The sequence below is a fragment of the Lactuca saligna genome, chromosome 8, assembly GCF_052625555.1.
Source record: "Lactuca saligna cultivar CGN05327 chromosome 8, ASM5262555v1, whole genome shotgun sequence".
NCBI lineage: Eukaryota > Viridiplantae > Streptophyta > Magnoliopsida > Asterales > Asteraceae > Lactuca > Lactuca saligna.
Window position 1 is genome coordinate 50,483,742 of NC_136424.1, and position 15,101 is coordinate 50,498,842.

At 31.1% G+C, this 15,101-nt stretch overlaps 1 protein-coding gene across 3 annotated transcripts; it reads left to right on the top strand.

The window, feature by feature from the left end:
- Positions 1-5,758: 5,758 nt before the first annotated feature.
- On the top strand, positions 5,759-8,198 carry LOC145008181 (uncharacterized). Of its 3 annotated transcripts, none has more exons than XM_078966806.1 (8): positions 5,759-6,015; positions 6,413-6,762; positions 6,842-6,913; positions 7,034-7,101; positions 7,194-7,347; positions 7,424-7,504; positions 7,592-7,681; positions 7,779-8,198. In XM_078966806.1, the coding sequence occupies exons 2-8, from the start codon at positions 6,514-6,516 to the stop codon at positions 7,860-7,862; spliced, it is 798 nt and encodes a 265-aa protein (XP_078822932.1). In that variant the 5' UTR covers positions 5,759-6,015; positions 6,413-6,513; the 3' UTR covers positions 7,863-8,198. The 3 variants fall into 3 exon arrangements, with proteins under 3 accessions (XP_078822932.1, XP_078822933.1, XP_078822931.1); XM_078966807.1 differs by lacking the exon at positions 5,759-6,015 and adding an exon at positions 6,045-6,141; XM_078966805.1 differs by lacking the exon at positions 5,759-6,015 and adding an exon at positions 6,190-6,289.
- Positions 8,199-15,101: the final 6,903 nt, after the last annotated feature.

Genomic DNA, 15,101 nt, shown 5'->3' on the forward strand with positions numbered 1-15,101 from the left:
GTTTATTTTGGTATTATATTCACTGAGCTACAATCCTTCAAAGTAGAGCTATCAAAGCTAAAAAGATTCAGTTTTTGAGTGGAAGATTAGATTATGAGTTTATGAAGTTTGTTAGTTTGATTTATTTTAAAGTTTAAACTATGATTGTTTTTGTTACGGTAATACTTTTATATGTTTTTCTTAATATTGTATAACTTTTATTGGTGAACTTGATTTATATGTTAGTTGTTTTTATTTGGAAAATTAATTTTTGCAAGTTATAATATTATACATCAATGTAGATTAGTTATGCATGAAACGGAAACGTATTAATTTTGCAAGTTATAATATTATACATCAATGTAGATTACTTATACTCTATGCAATTAAAGTTATACCGGTCCAAACGGGTCCAAAAATCGGAAAACCCGAACCTGGACCCGGACACGGACACGACTCATCCGGTCCGGTCGATGGTCCACAAAATTCTCCATAACCGATCCAGTCCAAGAGTCGGTCCAATCCAATCCGGTCCGGTCCGGTCCAAATGTTCACCCCTACTGCCAAGCCCCTATTCCTCGAAACCTCGAAACATAGAAAACTCTTCTCCAAATGGAGACATTCAAATGCAATTGCAACTCGTTTTAAACAATGTGTTTCGTAAGGTGATGAATGAAGCCGCAAATGGTAAAAATGAAAATATTTTTCCAACCTTAGGGAGTTAAGGTCTTTATATAGGTTACAACACCCTAAAATTAGGGTTTCTTAATCTCCGATACGCTAAGTGTAACCCTCGTACGCCCAACGTACGAGGCCTCATATCCGTGACAAAAATCATTATTTATAACATCTCCCTCTGGCGCGTATCACAATATTGTCCGCTTTGGGCTCCCGGGATGAAAACTTCCTAGGGGTCACCCATCCCTAAATAGCTCTCGCCCGGACACACTTAACTATAGAGTTCTTATGGGATCTGTTGCCCTCACGGCTTTAAAATACATTGTGACAGATAATGTATCCATATTCCTTTTAAGGAATGTTTAGTTCTCCTTCCCATCCGATGTGGGATCAGGTGCAGCTAATCTGCCCAGCTTCACCCCCATTATAGGGTTCTACGTCCCCGTCGAACACATCGACTCGTACCCTAACTCTGATACCATTTGTAACATCCCCTTATGACACGTATCGCAATATTGTCCGCTTTGGGCTCCTGACACGAAAACTTCCCACCAAGCAAAGCACCTTCTCCTTTCTTCAAATCCTTCAAGATGAGCAAAACAAGCACCAATTCCTTTTCAAAAGCTCAAAGACATAACAATGGAGGCTTAAGGTTGATTTTAGGGTTTAGACGATATAGGGTTCGACGTCCTCGTCGAACACATCGACTTATACCCTAACTCTGATACCATTTGTAACATCCCCCTCTAGCACGTATCACAATATTGTCCGCTTTGGGCTCCCGTCATGAAACTTCCCACCAAGAAAATCACCTCCGCTTTTCTTTAAATCCTTTCAGATGAGCAAAATAAGCACCAATTCTTTCTCAAAATCTCAAAGACACAACTATGGAGGCTTAAGGTCGATTTTAGGTTTTAGAAGATATGGGGGCTGGTAAAAAGGCCAACCCTAGGGACTTAAGGTCTTTATATAGGTTACAACACCCTAAAATTAGGGTTTCTTAATCTCCGAGTACGCTAAGTGTAACCCTCATACGCCCAGTGTACGAGGCCTCGTATCCGTGACCAGAATCACTATTTATAACATCCCCATCTGGCACGTATCACAATATTGTCCGCTTTGGGCTCCCGGGATGAAAACTTCCTAGGGGTCACCAATCCCTGAATTGCTCTCGCCCGGACACACTTAACTATAGAGTTCTTATGGGATCAGCTGCCCTCACGCTTTAAAACGCCTTGTGATAGATAATGTATCCACATCCCTTTTAAGGAATGTTTAGTTCTCCTTCCCATCCGATGTGGGATCAGGTGCAACTAATCCGACCAGCTTCACCCTTAGGGTTCGACGTCCCCGTCGAACACATCGACTTGTACCCTAACTCTGATACCATTTGTAACATACCCCTCTGGCACGTATCACAATATTGTCCGCTTTAGGCTCCCGACACGAATACTTCCCACCAAGAAAAGCACCTTCTCCTTTCTTCAAATCCTTCAAGATGAGCAAAACAAGCACCAATTCTTTTCCAAAATCTCAAAGACACAACAATGGAGGCTTATGGTTAATTTTAGGGTTTAGACGATATGGGGATTGGTAAAGAGGCTAACCCTAGGGACTTAAGGTCTTTATATAGGGTACAACCCCTAAAATTAGGGTTTTTAATCTCTGAGTACGTTAAGTGTAACCCTCGTACACTTAACATACGAGGCCTCGCATCCGCGGCCATTATCACCTTAGTACGCTAAGCGTATAATGTGGTAAGCCCCTTGTACTACTCTAAGGACCAATATTGCAACAAATCAAATATAAATGGCAATTAAGGAACATGCCAACATCCAAGTGTTACAACGATGAGATAAAAATGAACTGAGGGTGTGTTTTTGTATGTGTGTGTGAGAGAGAAATATGTATCGTGGTTATAGATTTTCTAAGGAGAAAGATTGTTGTTTATTTATTTTTAATTAATAAAGTATTAAAATAAATAAGAAAAAATACAAAAAGAAATTAAAAGGGCAAAATGATCCTTTCAAATGCTCCAGAGACTAAAAACATGGGAATTATCTAATTGTGGACCTTCCATAAAACTTTTTCAACCCTATCCATACTTTTTTGCAAACCACATTATCCAAATTTATATTTTATTTATGTTTTATTAGGTTTTTGTTTTGGTAATTGATATGATCATATTAACAATAGAAAAATATCATTATCTATTTTTGATTAATCCGTAAAAAAACCTTTCATATCAACAAATGGCTAGTTTCAAAACTTTAAGCTATAAGAAATAAAATAAAACCTAAGTTTTAAATAAGGGAAGTCAAGTAAAATAAGCAGGCTTTTCAAAGAAAATAAGCATATTTGTTTAGTTTTGAAAAATAATCATTTTATTCGGAATATCTAATTCCGGAGTACTGTTCATATATATATATATATATATATATATATATATATATATATATATATATATATATATATATATATCCAGTAAGAAATTTTTTTTGGTAGGAAGGTAAAAAGTTTTTTTTTCTACATACTTTTTTGATGAACAAAAGAAATGAATCAATAGATGAATCAAAAATAACATGATTCACCAAAAAAAATCTCAAAAAAACACACTGATGATTCATTTATACAATGATTTCGTTGTTATTCACTAATATTATTATAAAAGTGAATTTTTTTCTTAATTTACTTAAAAATGAATCATGAAGATGTTTTTTTGGGAATTTTTTCTTATGAATCATCTTACATTTGAATAATTTAATAATTCATTTTGTATGTTCGTTAAAAAAATATGTAGAAAAGAAACTTCTTACTTTCCTACCATAAATTTTCTTCTTATTTGATCTTGACTATATATATATATATATATATATATATATATATATATATATATATATATATATATATATATATATATAGGGAAAAGTGAATATACCCTTAAGGGTATATAAGCTTAGGTACCAAAATACATCATAATACGTCGTTTTATTGGATATATTCATTATAATGTTCTTAAACATCAACCCGCAACGTTATTTACTTTCAATATTTTCAAATTTTCACTATGATCTTTCTCTTTTATCACATCTTTTTATCGAACACCTACTAAACTTTATATATTGTCGTTGAAAATGAAAATTATTTAAGAGAAAGATAAATGTGTAATTTATAAAAATCATGGAAGTAAATAAAGTTAGAAGTTAAATTACATGAACATTGTACAATTAGAATATATTATATGATATAAAACGATGTAGTATATTGAGTTTGGGTATCTAAGCTTATATATCATTAATGGTATATTCACTATATATATAACTTTTTATTTTCAAAGAAATTATTTTGTTTTGGAATTCCGAATTCTACATTTTGTACTATTTAATGTCACCGTTTTTCAATAAAATGTCTAATTTTATGAATTCATATTGTATATAGTTCATATTATTATGTTTGTTTAATTTTTTGTTAAATTAAGAAAAAAATGATTTTTTTTGAAATCCCGGAATTGTTATTCGGATTTCAAATTTGTTCTTGAAATTTTGGAAGGTTTTTTATTTTTTTATTTATTTTTTTTTTTTAAATTTGAAAGTTTAGTCTGGAATATGAATGGTACTCCGGAATTAGGCATTCCGGAGTACTGTTCATATCCCAGAATTTTAGTTTGGAATCCGAAATGTCATTCTGGAGTTAGTCAAAAAAAATATTTTTTTTTAGTCCGGAATGCCTCATTTTCGACAAAGTGGTTATTTTTGCAAAAAAATAAAATAAAATTCTTTTTTATTTTTCAAATACACATTAAAAAGTGGTTAAATTACTTAATTTTCCTTTAAATAATTACAATTAATAGCGCATAAGTTCATATACTAAAATATGCAATGTCTAGTAGGGTGGTTCAACTATATTTTGTGAAAGTGACCAAACCCTCTTAAATTATATCTATTGCAAAAACAAACCAATCAGGACACTTGATTTCATATGTTTGATTAAATGATGTGATTTATAGAGGTGAAATACAAACTAAAATCGTTGCCTCTTTATGGAAACAGGAAACATGAGGCATCTTTTCACCCATTTGCTATTGGTCCTTCTTGAAATCGAAACCTAACTATTCTTCTCTCAAAAAGACAACAATAATAAAGAAGATTATAACCTCATACATGTAGTTTACATATAAATCTTATATCAAATTTCAAGCTGTATAAATGAAGCGCCAAGATATTATTTAGCTTTTTCCTTGTATACGGAAACAGAAGAGACAAATCCATGGTAAATTTGCATCAATCCACTTTATTTTTTTTGTATAAATCTAAAAACAATACGCAAATTCCTTTTGGCCAAATTTATATAACATATCTACTTGCATATATTAAGCTTTCTCTTCAAAATTTATTTCTGAAAATGATGATATCGAAGATATCGTTTATTGGTGATCATACATTGTTTAATTACCATTAATTAGAAGGTCACCAACCAAACCAATAAAAGATTTATGAATTTGTATTTTAGCTTTAACTACACCCACTCCTTTACATTTATTTTATGTAATCAATAGCTATCACACATAAAGACACTTTTAATGACCTTTTCTTTTATAAATTAAAAGTGTACATAGTTTTAGTTTATCGGTTATAAATACTTCAATCGTATAACTAAATTTTAAAGAAGCTTATAATAAAAACAATAATTAATCCAATAATTATTATTCGTAGTCAAAAGAAGTCTCATTTGCATGCCAAACCTCTCACCCACACAACCTCCATGTTATATATAGTTATAATGCATGATAAAATATCATCCAACATTCATGAATTATGATAACGTATTACAAGATTTTATATTAATTTAATTTTATATTTTATAAATTTAGATACCAAATACACATTACTCATCTCTTAGAATATTTCACCTCGAAAAATAATCATTGAAAAAGACACGTGGCGTGCAAAGAGGATGAGGAATCCGGTCAACCTGCACGTGTCTTGCGATGATTTCTTCGAACAAAAAACTGAAAATTTTAAATTTTGGATAGAAAAAGCTCTAGAAAAAAATATTAGAAAATCCCATATACAGTTTTATACACTCGATCACGTACTATGGATGTGGAAACAATGATTCTTTTTTAAAATGAAAATTAATTTAGTGGGTTAGTATAAAAATGGCTGAAGCCATGTTATCAAGAAGAGAAAGAGGGAAATTTCGAGAGAAAAAAAAAAAAAAAAAAAAACACGAATTTGAACGAACAAACGAACGAAGGAATTGATATGATTCTGCAAATTTAGGGTTGCAAAAATAGATTTCTACAAGTGAAAGTGATTGAGAAATTTCTTCGCTTTAAACATATCCGATCTCCTTCTTGTAAGCTTTCTCTTTCTTCTTCTTTTCGCTTTATAGTTTGTCTTATACTCTTTTTATACATCTCTTCATACGCCTTCATCTTTGTGTTCTTTCATAGAAAGCGAAATTACCTTTCTGATCATCTGGGTAAATCATTTTTGATGTTGTTTTGCTTGTTCCTATCATCTACTCACTTTTTCCCAAATTGGGTTTTGTTTAATTGAAGTTCTTGTATAGCATCTGCTTCGTTTTATGATTGACAAAAAGAAAACCTATTCCTTTTTAGATATGAAGGGTACTAACCTTTTTTCCTTTCCTGTTAATTAGAATAATGTTTTGATTCCAATTCCAAAAAGGGTTTTGTTAATCTTAAAGAAGCTTCACAAGCAAAGCTGATTCGAGTTTTGTTTATGTCCAGAATTACTTACAGGAGTCAAAGCATTTAAATTTCTTCAATTTGTGGGATTCCCAGTTGATTTCTCTCACCAAGATACTGAAATCGATTCTTATTGCATAAAAATGGGCGATCATTTCGTGTTTTTGGTTGATCGGTTACTCACCGAATCCACTTTAGAAGCTGCAATCGAAAGTAGAAACCCTTCGTACCCTTTATCTCCCGCCATCGACACCATGATCGATTGTTCTTCGCATATGGATCATCCTGAAACTCCTTTCACTCCTAGAAAAATGGTGGAATGCAGAATTTGTCAGGATGAGGATTTTGATTCGAATATGGAGACTCCTTGCTCTTGTTGTGGTAGCTTGAAGGTCAGTTTATTCTGCAACAAGTGATTTTAACTTTTAAGCATATGAGAATTATGAATCTATCCCGTTTTACTTTTTGTAGTATGCTCATCGCAAATGTGTTCAACGATGGTGTAACGAAAAGGGTGATACCATATGCGAAATATGCCACCAGGTCCGATTTCATCTTTTTTCCACTTCAAATCCTTTCAAATCCTTCTCATATTCCACTAATTTCCAAATATATACACAAACTTCCATCAAATAATCATCTTTTTGATATGATTAACTGCAGCAATTCAAACCAGGGTATACAGCACCACCTCCCGTATTCCGATTGGGCGTCATTCCCGCAAATATAAGGTGAATTTTGACTTTTTGAGGTCAAATCCACGCAAAATTCGATTTCAATTCATGGTATATAATCCAAATTTGTCCTTCATTTTTTTTCTCAGGGGGCATTGGCAAATTGCGAGAAGGGATATGAACGATGAGACTCGAATAATTACAGTCGTTTCTTCTGATCATAATTTACTCGATCAGGAATACGATGAGTATGCAGATTCCACTGCAAGAAGCATTATGTGTTTTCGTTCAGTTGCTATCATTGTAATCTTTCTCTCTATACAACCATATAACCATTTTCAATTTGTACACTTTTTGTAACATTTTTTTTTGTATACAGTTCATGATTGTATTGATTTTGCGTAACACGTTACCTATATTTGCAAATGGAGGGGCAAATTACTCTTTACCGGTGTTTCTGGTATGAAATAGTAACGAATTTTATTCTGATTTTGTTTTTATAATAGTATAAAGTTATATAATCATGGGTTCCTCGTTTTTTATACAGTTGTTACTCATAAGAACTTCTGGAATCATTTTACCGATCTATCTAATCCTAAGAGCCATGTCAGCATTGGTACATAGGCGGCGCCACTTGGTGAGTAGCTTTATCATGTCTTGCATTTTTTAGCCGTTGGATTGGGCTTTAGTGGGCCATGATTGGGTGTCTAATGGGTCAATTTCGTAATTTTCAGGTGTCAAATGGGTCGTCGTCGTCTTTTTCTTCTGATGATGAGGAAGCAGGTGCGACATCAATGCAAGGTGGTGGTGTTGATTGATGGGTTTGGGTCCATTTGAAGTATCCATGGTCAACAAGACTCGAGAGGTCAAACCATGTGATTTATGGGTTTGTTGCACGTGTACACCCTTTAATGTTGGATCTCAAAAGCATCCTGAAAATCTTCTTTTTTTAGAAGAAATCTTGGTGTATAGTTTGTTAAGTCAGGTTTTTTTTTTTTTATATGTAAGTGGTTCTTGGTATAGACATGGTGGGAACTTGTTTAGAATTAGAACACCATATCTCGTATACAAGGGTAAATTACAATATGGAAAATTTGAAGTTGATGGTTGAACTATTGATGAATCTATGTAAAAATGACTAATATTCCTTCCAATTCTTTTACCTGATGTTGATGTTAAAGAAACCCTAAATCCTAAAATCAAATTAACCCATGTGTATTGGGCTTCGATGTCCTTTATCCCTAAATCTACTAACATCAAAGAAATTGAAAAAAGTTTGAGTGGGTTCTTGTGGTGTTGTGGAGATATGCATACATAAAAAGCTAAAATGGCACTGTCTTAGCATTTGTAAGCTAAACTCATTGTTTTCCCTTTTATTCTCTTACATTTGGAAAACAATATCAGGAAATAACTCATTGTGGGTGAGATGATATGAATCTTTGAGGGTGAAAATTTTGGGATATTAGATTAGAGTCTAGTCTATTGGTGGTTTTATTCTCTTACATTTGGAAAACAATTTCAAAGTTGAAGAATATTGGCAACACAATCAAAAAATTGGCTCTTGCAGCGATGGTCTATCAGAACAGGAGGATGGAATGGTGGTTGTGATCCATTGCTTATGTATGGACTAAGGTGGATGGAAAATGAGCTAAAAATTCTAATAAATATATGGATCTTGAAAATGTTGTGTTAGACTGATGATATGAGAAGATGGTAAATTGGAGAATGATATGGGGATTGATTGCATGATGGAGTCGTGCTTGATCATTAGATGGAAGTATTCAACTAATGTGAAGGCCTATGACTGGAAAGTTTTATTCTACGTACTTGTTGGTTAGACCTATTATTTTGTTTTGATACTTTGGATATACCTTTTTGGGTCTATCCAAAAATTTAGTTTTTTTCTTTGTGACATTATGCTTCGAGGAATAAAGTTCACTATAGGTGTCGTTTTATATATATATATATATATATATATATATATATATATATATATATATATATATATATATATATATATATATATATATATATATATATATATATATATATATCAACCCTTGAGCAATTTTGTGGCCCAGTAGCCATTTAGGGTTTTATTTGGTATTTAGCTTTCTTTGATTATCATTGAGATGAGAAAGATGAAAAGAATTACAACAAAGAGACTCCACTAGTCAAGATTGGATGGAATGAGGCTTAAAAAAATACAGAAAAAATACTGAGTCTTTTGAATTTAAAATAATGAAGGATTAAGATTAAAACAAAATAATCGTAAAAGGAAGAAGTTATAAGGCGCATTGAGGTAAACAACCATCCAATGAGTGATGTTGAAGATGAGGTGACTATTGCTCGGAGTGACATTGATCTTATCGAGTCTTTTGAATTTAAAATGGCAACGACTATCAAGTTTAATATGATAAAATGGGAAAATCATGACTCTTGAAGGCAAAAATTGAGATCATATAAACTAATGGTGATATAAGTGATGTTTATGCAAACCAAAAACTCAAACACAATTATACATGTTGTCAACGAACTACAAAACAAGCCAGCTTCTATTTTCTGGACATCAAACGAAAAGTCCAACATTTAATCAACCTTTCATTAAAGGCCTTTAGTTCTTGGAAAACCACAAAACATATAGAATAAGTACTAATAAGTTATGATGTATGAGAAATCTATCTCTAATAAATGATTTTTTATTATTATTATTTTTTTAATAACTTGTCAAATTCTCAAGAGTTTTGCCACATACAATTTTGTGGGAGTTTTACAATTATTATTTTCTACTTGTTATTTTTTGGAAATTTTCATATTTTGAAATAAAATTCCATAAAATTCTAACAAATTTTATAATAAAAAAGAATCATTCTATTAATTTGATAAAAAAAGTCTCATAAATTCTCTAAAAAATATTTGATTTCTTTTATAAATGTTTCAAAAGATTACATTATGTTATATAAAAGTGTTATTTTATCAAATATTTAATGTTTAAATATGGATATTAAATTTTTATTTTTAATAACTTGTGTAGTACACGCGTCTCACACCTAATTTCTATACAAAAATATTTGTCACCAAGTGTCGCTTTTACTTTAAATATAATGCGAATGGACTAAAAATAAAATGAGAATTATGAGAACAATTCTCATCCAATCATTTTATTTAATTAAGTTAATTAAGATATATTTGGCAAGTCAATAAATAAATCTTATTAAAAATTGGATTAATAAAATATAAGGGTAAATGGGTAATTGTAATTTAAGTTAGTTTAAGAAATATGAGAAAATGGTGTGATTGTTCAATTTTTTAAAAATACATACTTTTTAAATTTTCAAAAATTAAAATAATGAATTTTAAATTTAGAGTTTAAGCTTGAATTCTAGAAGCTATCCAGTTTTCAGATAAGGAAAAAAACTAAATTAAGATTAAATCTAATTATTTAATTGATTAGAACACTAATGAGACCTATCAACACTCCTAAACAACGAATTTTTACATCATTCAAGGTTCCTTCATGAGTGTAACGTAGGACAACAAAGAACTTGAAGAAAACGATTTATACCTTATATCGAATTGAGAAACTTCATAGATTTGATTAACAACTCCAAATATGAAAGCTCTCTCATGAAATCTCTCACGGATCTCTTTAGAAGTACTTGGTGGTTTCAAATGGAACTAATTCCGGGGATTTAGGGTTAGGTATCCTGAAATACAACACAAATTACAAACCAGACCCTCAAAGTATGAGAAAATGACCTCATGACCCATATACATGATCAATAACTGTTTTATTACACTTTTGGTCTACAAAACTTGACTAAAACAATATAAAATGATGATTTAACGGAAACTATAATAGAACTACCTAGGTGACAAGATTGGAAACGTCAGGTTGTTACACCGGTTTACCAAATACCTTCAAAGGTTTCCAACTACTCACTAATCACCATCAACAAGTTTTGATAATCATTTGTTACGTGCAAATAAATATACTCATTTTCACTTCTTTCTTGTGTTTCATACTCTCCATTCAGAGTTATTGTAACATTGAATAAATTACATACTTGATATCTTTCGGCACCATACAAATATATTTGTCAAACATGTTTCTCTCGGACTGATTTTCTCCAAACAATGGATATTTAAAAAAAGGTGATTTGGAGATTGTTTAAAACCATGTATAATGAAAAATTTGCAAATGCAATTTTTTTTTCAAAATATATATAGTCTGGAATATGTCAAATAACTAAAGTCAAAAAATGTATGCATATTATGGAATGTCCGAAAATGTGACATTTCACATGTCAAGATAACTGAAGTATGAAATATATGTATCCCCATATGTGTCATCTAACTCAAGTCTAAAATGCACGATTCTTATGACATGTTGAAACAAAATTTATGTATCTAAAATACAATGTTTTGGACATGTCAGTTAATTCAATAAAATTAGTTATTTTTTTTTATTCTCCGTAACCATGTTGTCATTTTTGTAAGTATCCTTATTTTTAATACATGGTCCATCAATTCATTTCCAAACCTATCCTTTTTAATGGCAACTCCACACTTGATGTGTTAAAAATCTATCTCTAAATTGAAGATGTTACACTACGGTTCATTATTTTTAGAAAAGAAGCTGACTTTTTTTACGGGTTACTTTGATATTTCCATTGATTAATTAATGTATATATTATTTTACCTTCAAAGCTATTTAATAAATTTATAAATAAGCAATATATGGAGGTATTTTTTCACAATAATTTAATATCAAAAACTTCATTTATATCCTTATAAACCTTTAATATTACTTAAACATCCTTATAAATTTTAAAACTATATATATATATATATATATATATATATATATATATATATATATATATATATATATATATATATATATATATACTTCTAAAACTATAAATTTTACATCTATGTGGAAGATTATATTTTAATTATAATTAAATTAATTAAATATTTAAAAAACTTATTTATAAATCAAAATACCATATGATATTACTAAACTATCATTCCTAAATAAAAGATTATTTCTACTTACATTAAACTTACGAGATGCTTATCCCTAAAACTTACAAAACCTGTCGGGAAAAGAAATAGAAATTGGGAAGAGGGAAACATAGGGATATAAAAGGGAAAGATATAGAGAGATGGAAAGAAAGAAATATAAACTGAGAAGAGGGAAACTAAGTATAAAGACTTATGGCCTATGTGCCTACTGATAATGGATACTTAATCCTTTGAGAAAGTATTTTTCATAATGGTAGTAAGGCTGTCAAAATCGAGATCTTATCTAAGCTCGTTTAACGTTTTGCAAGATCGCAATTGTAAGATCGGATCGACATCGAAAGATTCTACCAAAATGAACTCATAGTCAAATTAGCTCGCAAGATAGTATAATCAACTTTAGCATCTTAAGCATCATCTATAAATTTTGTTGCTACAAAGCATAAAAATTAAGAATAAAACATCTTAATTAGAAATAAGATCATTTTGATCATGTATAAGTAGGACATAAGAACACAAATGGATTATTATGGATGTATTGTGTTTAACTCGGGATGAATTGATAAAATGGTGATGCTCTCGAAGACTTCTTACAACTTGTGATGCCCTATTTAAAGTTAAATAAATGAATTTTAGATAGATTCCTATATAAAAAAAACTAAAGAGGTGGGATCGGGATCGTTTTCGCTTGTATGATCTTAAAATCGTAAGATTGTAAGATCAAAATCTAGATTTTAACAACCTTGATGGTATGAAAGTGTTAAAAAGCCTATACAACGTAATATGATGGTATTAACCATGCTTGGTACATATTTAATTTTCAAATTTGCACTGGTTTAATAACTAGAAGAAAAACCTGCAAAAAATGATCCAAACCACGAAAGTTTTGGATTAACATTCCATTTGAGTATGTTTATATGTGTTTTTGGCCGCTTGAAAAATTGAAAAGACTAAATTGTCCTTTAGATACATTTTTATGTTTTTTTCTATTTAATTTAATCTTTTATTAATAATAAAGACGAGTCTCTCTCGCTAAAAAAAATACAAACCTACGAAGCAAAAAATCAAATATTTTAGATTTGATCAGTGTCTCCATAATTTGTTTCTTCAACACTGTGACTTTATTTGATCATGAAGAATGCTTTGGCTGTGAAGCAATCAAGTTTTCTTAATATAATTCTTCACAACTCATGTTCTTACTAAGAATCTGTGGAGACATTAAAAAATAAATCCATTAAGGCTACAAACAAACCAATATCAATTTATCTTATTCTCCGTAAACACCTACTACATCGGGAAAATTAAATTTTGTTTTTCCTTCATCTTTCCTTTCCATCGGAGCCCTCCAAACTTATGGGAATTTATAGAGGCATTGAAGCAATTATAAGATGAATAATTTTGTTTTTAACATACAACACACACCAAATCAAAATTCCATTTGAATGATTTAAGATAAAATACAACAAATCATCCTGGAATATTGCGAATCATCAAAGGTTAAAACTCGTTTATCACTAACCTCAGACTCAACAAACAAAAATCTTCCTTGATTTTAACCTTTTCATATAAAAAAACTCTTGTTAATCCAACATTACAATCTTCTTCCTTCACCACCATCCACCGTTGTGTTGTCAAGTTTCGAAGGTTCAAGATGGTCAAATTTGATGGAGGTTTCCATAATTATCACCAAGCCACTGTAGTACACATGAATCTAAATACATAAATATACATCGATAGGAAAACAAATAGAAAGAGTCAGCGCTCATAAATCGAACAATGATGTAGATTTAGGGTTCAAATATACAAGGTTGGGTGTACATTGCATATGTTAGGCGTACATGGCAGGATCCCAAACCCTGATTTTTAGAGTTTAGACCCTATTTAAACATCCTTAACTCTCAAGACTTCTTTCTTTCATCATCCTCCAAGCCCTATTTCGAACCCTTTGCAAACCCTAATCCATTAGAGGGCATATTGAGCCATCTGTGTGTGTTTTGGTGATCTTGAAGGAGGAAGAAAGAAGAGGAGACCATCTTAGAAAAGTGGAACACTTTGGATCCAAAATCACATTATCATTTAACACCAATTGAAGGTAAAAAGCTTTGAACTTGATGAAGTATTGATTAGATGTTGTATAGCCATGGGTTTGTGTTCTTTTGGTTCCATAAGCTTAGTATTATGAGTATGGGTTACTCTAATTCATATAAGTTGTCGTTTAAGACATTTTGGTGTGTTTAGAAGCATAAAAATATGATCTTGGTATTGAGCACTTAATAGTAATGCAAGATTATAAAGTTGGAAACTTTATGGTTAAGGATAACATTTGAGGACTAGATCTGGAATTTGGATGAAAAAACTTTAAAGTATTTAGATCTTAATAGAAAGAGAGGAAGCATTCGCATACGTTGGGCCTACCAAATGGTACGTCGTGCATATGTAGTCAGCACCCTGTTTTCTAGTCAAGCTCGAGTATGCCCCATGTACAGGCTGAGTACGCCCAATGTACTTAGCCGAGTTGACTCAGATTCACTTTTGACTATTGACAAGGTTTTCGCATAAGGGTATTTTGGGTACTTTGATTATAAGTTAAGTTTGGTCATGTTAGGTGACCAGTAGAGTTGATATTCGGAGCAATGTCTTGTTCAGCAATCTTTCAGACTGAGAGGTGAGTTTTCCTCATTTTACTTGTGGGTCGAAGGCACCAATATTAGACTAATAAGTTATGTAACTTGGTTTACAGGATTTTTCTATGTTGTAGTTGTTGGATTAGGTGTCTAAGCCCAAAACTATAATTGTTATGTACTTGACCCGAGAGTAGCATGGTCCATTTGGGTTGCATATCACCAGGACAATTTGATAGGATAGACTTTTGAGAAGAGGTTATTTATGATTTGTTAATATATTATAAGTTCTAATATATTAATATGAAATTATATTATTTAATTAGTATTGATCAATAATTAATTTGGAATTCATTTTGTGATCAAAAGAGACTAATTAAATATATGGGGATTGATTTGGTAAATCAT

Bases quoted from the DNA above. Each gene is read 5' to 3' on its own strand.
- LOC145008181 (XM_078966805.1), top strand. From the start codon at position 6,247: ATGATTGACAAAAAGAAAACCTATTCCTTTTTAGATATGAAGG. The intron at 6,914-7,033 runs GTCCGATTTCAT...GATTAACTGCAG, and splicing joins TATGCGAAATATGCCACCAG to CAATTCAAACCAGGGTATAC. The intron at 7,505-7,591 runs GTATGAAATAGT...TTTTTTATACAG, and splicing joins ACTCTTTACCGGTGTTTCTG to TTGTTACTCATAAGAACTTC.